The following is a 4,949-nucleotide window of genomic DNA, read 5'->3' as shown; positions in this document are numbered from 1 at the left end:
CCTCCGCAGCCGCCGGCGGCGCGATCCTCTCGCCTTTGCGCTCCTCTCGCTCATGGAATTAATTCCGGCTCCACTTGTTGCTCTGCCCAGGTCGGGGAGCGGACGAGGGTGGCAGCGGGTTCCTGAGTGAATTCCCGAGGAGGGACTCAGCGCAGCGCGAACTAGAGGGGAGCGAGGGGGTGCGGGACGCGAGCAAGCAGGAAGGAGGCAGCGCCTGGCACCGGGGTTTTGACTCAACAGCATTGAGACATGTTTGTAATCGCTGGCGTGCCCCGCGCGCAGGATCCCAGCGAAATCAGATTTCCTGGTGAGGTTGCGTGGGTGGATTAATTTGGAAAAAGAAACTGCCTATATCTTGCCATCAAAAAACTCACGGAGGAGAAGCGCAGTCAATCAACAGTAAACTTAAGAGACCCCGGATGCTTCCGTTGTTTAAACTTGTATGCTTGAAAATTATCTGAGAGGCAATAAACATCTGCTCCTTTCTTCCCTCTCCAGAAGTCGATTGGACTATTAAGCCCAGGAGTTGCTTTGGGGACGGCTGGAAGGGCAATGTCTTCCAAGTTCTTCCTAATGGCTTTGGCCATATTTATCTCCTTCGCCCAGGTCGTAATAGAAGGCAATTCTTGGTGGTAAGTTTTTCTATGTGCATACTCTTTTATTTAAAGATTCGTTTGTATAATGCTGCAATATTTAAAGCTGAGTCGTGAGTTTGGGTGCATTTATCTAATCCACATATATATGTATATCTTATACAGGTATGTATATACATATATATGTATCTTTAAATCAAAACATTTTTTTAATTTGCTGATGCTTTGAAGCTTATCTTTAGCTCCATAGGGAATCAGAACCTATAAATTCAGACCTTTTTCTGTGAGGTCCTTGTTCAGAGGTATGCTTGTAGCACATCATGTAATAAAGGGGAACCAAAATTCACTTCTCTAATAATTGTAAGCCTATCTATAAAATTTACTTTTTGCCACCTCGAGGCAGTAAAAGTGAGTTCCAGCGTTTATTTTCTGTCACTTGAAGTTATTAACCTTCAGGGTCTGAGGTAGGCAGAGTTAGTTGTAGGAAGACAGCTAACCTCCAAGTGGGTATTTGGGGCTTGAAATTGATCAAAAGGAGGTCAACTTGAAGTAGTCAAATGTCCCTAAACGAGGGTTTCTTGCCGGCAGGGGCCTTGAAGATAGACTGCAGTATATCCAGGGGATTATTTTTGACGGCGTTCTGGATATTTTTTCGCTGTAAATGAACAGCATTTTTCTGACTGTCAAACACGACTTCTGTTCACTGGATACCCTGTCTTGGGTCTTTCACAATCACATAAGGAGCCCTTTTAAAATGTCCGGAACGGGCTGAATTTTTCTTCGGTAGGACAAGTATTCTTCAGTACACTTGTCCTACTGTTCTTCCGTCAGTCAAAAGGAACTGCTATCTATCTCCTACCCGTGTCTAATTGTGTCTACTTTCGGCATTCATACATTTTTCAAGGCAGATCGGTCGTCAGAGGCCCGTACCCCAAACTGCCATTTCCCCCTTCTCTGGTGTGGATTTCAGAATTATGTGAAATTCTGCTTCAGGTATATGGCGGCGAGGGGCAAGGAAGGGAGTGAAAACTCTAACGGAGGAGCCAGATGGCAGGATGGGGACTACACAATACCTCTGTTTTCTGAGTGGAGTTTAAACAGAGGAGTTTTATGAAGCCCTTCTCATACTTTGTCATGAGGACAAGCAGGAGAGAAAAAGCATCTGTGTGCCTAAAACTATGTATTGCTGACATGTTTTCAGGGGGCCCACCTTGAGAGTTCACGTAAATCTTGAATGCACATCTCCCCCTCCCTTTTTTAGGTCGCTAGGTATGAATAACCCTGTTCAGATGTCAGAAGTATATATCATAGGAGCACAGCCTCTGTGCAGCCAACTGGCAGGACTTTCTCAAGGACAGAAGAAACTATGCCACTTGTATCAGGACCACATGCAGTACATCGGAGAGGGCGCAAAGACAGGCATCAAAGAATGCCAGTATCAGTTCCGACACCGGAGGTGGAACTGCAGCACCGTGGATAACACCTCAGTCTTCGGCAGGGTCATGCAGATAGGTAGGAAACCATTTAATGTATTTTTAAATATATAGAAACTTCTCTCCTAGGAGAAGTCTTTAGTGTTACTTACAAGCTTGATATTGAGGGAGTCTTCCAGCAGGCTGGTGGCTTGGGAATTTTGTCATTATGGCTGTGTGTATGCCTGTCCCCACATCTAATTATAAGTTTTGGACTCCTTGACCCAAATCAGGAGATGGGGGAGGGCATCAAAGACACCTTCATTTTTCTGAACACTTAATTTTTCTAAAAAGCATTTTGTTTAAAATAGTAGTAGCAGAACACCTCATCTCAAAAGATGAGGAGGAAAGCTGAGTCATTTTAAAGTGGCCCAAGCATCAGACCAAAAACTGTCATCTTTCAGAATGCTGGATGTGTTGGAAGTAAACAAGGTTTTAATTTTCCTAATATAGCTATTTCCTGAGGCTATCAAGATATATATGTTAAAGGCTTTATTTTTAGGCCCAGAAAGAAGTTAAATCAGATGTGATCCAATTTACATTTGCGATGTTGGCCATTGATATAAAGGCACATGCTTCAGATCTCAGCCTAGAAACTTTAAAAAGTTTTAACGTATGGCTCACGGTCCAATTCTTTATTTTTAAATGTGTTGTTGAACTTGCTATTCCGTTCAGGGAGGAGGTGGCATTAAAACTGGGCTAAAGGCAAAGAATTTGGCATATCAGTTTGCCTCTGGTTCGGTTGAATAGCATAGGCTACAGTCTCACAGATGTGGTCCTGTCTGTGTTTTCTCGTGAATATTTTCGGTCTCTTTTTACTTTTATGCAAACAAGCCTGTGTAATTAATATGACTGCAGTGACTCCTAAAATAAGAAGCAATTTATCAAAGCAATTAACTATTTATACTGACTGAAGATAAAAAGTTGGCTTAATGTCCGTCATGGACGGATAAAACGCTTTTTTTAAAAACCCTGAAAAGTGCATTCATTGAGAACAAAAAAGAGTTGTCAGTGGATGTTTGAGCCAAGCGGCTTCATAAACTACAATAATACAGGAGTGGAAGCTGTTCCTCTAATTGAATGGGAAAATGGTCTGCAGCCTCAGCCTGCAGAGTTTCATAGGGCTTTGTCCTTCCTGTTAATGATTAAAATGTGCTAATGTATGTACTGGGCTCTGAACCTAGGAGTTAAGCTTCAGGAACACCGGAGTTTTCCCCTGATTGTGGGCTGCCTTATGTAGTTAACTGGCAGCGTAGTGAAGATTGAATTCTGGTGCATTTTGATATTGTGAGGGACCCAAAACCTTTTTTTTTTGGCTATATCAGAATGGTGACCTGTCAGCTTTCCCCCGTCACCTTTGCCTTATATGTTCCCCCTATCTGCCTTCCTCTCAAACTAAACTATGGGAGTGGCTTTTCACATGTATACGAGGTAGTGAAAATCATACACCTCCGATGGCCACAAGGAAGGAAGATAGCAATTGGAACTGTTTTTCTGTGTAGTCACTGGAGCACAGCTTTAAGATCCTCTTCCTACGTAGTCTGTTTTGGGCCAACGTGTTCAGAATAAGCTATCGTTTGCTAAGTGGATTTGAGTTCTGCTGAAGATTTATTTAAAATGTGGTCCAAGATTCAAAGAGCCTGCCTCCTCAGGGAACAAGCAGAACCCTTGGTACAAAGGCCTGTATTTAATTGTCCCCTGTAAGTAGACTCTCTGGTCCTCAGCTGTGTGGCACTGTCTAGGTTGAATCGAACTGGGCCGGAGTGGAACCTTGTGGCGGCCTTAGAGGAGGGAGCCCTCCTAGATCCTATTAGCAAGTCACGGAGGCCCTGGGAGCACCTTGCCCAAGGATCCTCAGGTGTCCAAGGTCTCAGAGCAGAAAGCTGCTGCTGGGTGGCTTTCGGGTGAACGCAGACAGAGCCTTTAAAGAAAAAAGAGAGAGATGGAGAGAAGAAAAATCAGAATAGATTTTTATGGAAGAGAAACATGGACCCCACGCCAATAGTGGAAAAGTTACTTAGCTTTCACTTTTCTATTTAATGGTATGTTGGAAGAGAATGAGATAAGGGAAAATTTAAAACACCTTTGATGCTAGGTATGTGGGTGCCCCACTCCAGAGCACTTAGTACAGCAGGGACATGGAGGCCAGTTCTTGTCCCTGAGAATCTGACCCTGTGATGGGGCCAGTGTCTGACTCAGGCTGCCACCCCCAACCCCTTACCTCCTTTCTCAAGGCCAGTCCAGGCGCTGTACACCATCGCCTCATAAAGGGCCCACTCTTCATTTTGGAAACTTTATCGTTTTTTCATCATGCTAGCCTTTCCTTCCAGCTTTTGTCTCTGTCTCGTCTTTGTTTCCATGCTGTGAAAAGATGTATAAGAAAGGCGCCATTTTTAAGGAGGGTGAGAATAGGAGTAGATGTAGATTTCACAGGGAGGGAGCTGTAAGTGGACCAGCAGTGTTCCATCCAGGATGACTGTATCCACAGGCTTTAGCCAAAGAGCACTTTTCAAGCTGACATTTCCCTGCAATGACCAGTTAGCTTAGAGATTTCTACCAGGTTTGTATTCTGGGGCAAAAAAAGGATATGTTCAAGATAGACTTATGAAAATAGCAGCATTATTGTGTTTTATGTAAAAGCCCTTTTGTGCTCTATATATACAGGAGAGTGGTTTATCTTCCTCTGTCTCCAGAGGATTGTTTTTCTCTCTCTTCCTCAGACTACCTCTTTATTCTACAAGTCTCCCGTCCAGGGACACAGCATTTTCTATATTATCAGCGTTAATCCTCAAATCACTCCCTAGAATCTGTCTGCTCTCCTCATTTCTCTCCACTCCCTTGCTGTTCTCTGCCTTGCCAATTCAGGCTAGGTAGATGTAACACC

General features: G+C 43.8%; 1 protein-coding gene across 2 annotated transcripts in view; it reads left to right on the top strand.

Annotated features, from left to right (window-relative positions):
- Positions 1 to 4,949, top strand: part of WNT5A (Wnt family member 5A) — a 25,802-nt gene that overhangs the window by 5,367 nt on the left and 15,486 nt on the right. For both annotated transcript variants that reach the window (XM_024746460.1, XM_024746461.1), the window contains exons 2-3: positions 499 to 632; positions 1,855 to 2,105. In XM_024746460.1, coding sequence (XP_024602228.1) covers positions 499 to 632; positions 1,855 to 2,105 — 385 coding nt within the window. The remainder of the gene's footprint in view (positions 1 to 498; positions 633 to 1,854; positions 2,106 to 4,949) is intronic.

The sequence above is a fragment of the Neophocaena asiaeorientalis genome, unplaced genomic scaffold (assembly GCF_003031525.2).
Source record: "Neophocaena asiaeorientalis asiaeorientalis breed wild unplaced genomic scaffold, Neophocaena_asiaeorientalis_V1.1 scaffold251, whole genome shotgun sequence".
Taxonomy (NCBI): Eukaryota; Metazoa; Chordata; class Mammalia; order Artiodactyla; family Phocoenidae; genus Neophocaena; species Neophocaena asiaeorientalis.
The sequence above is the reverse complement of the archived record's forward strand: the minus strand, read 5'-3'. Positions and strand labels throughout refer to the sequence as shown.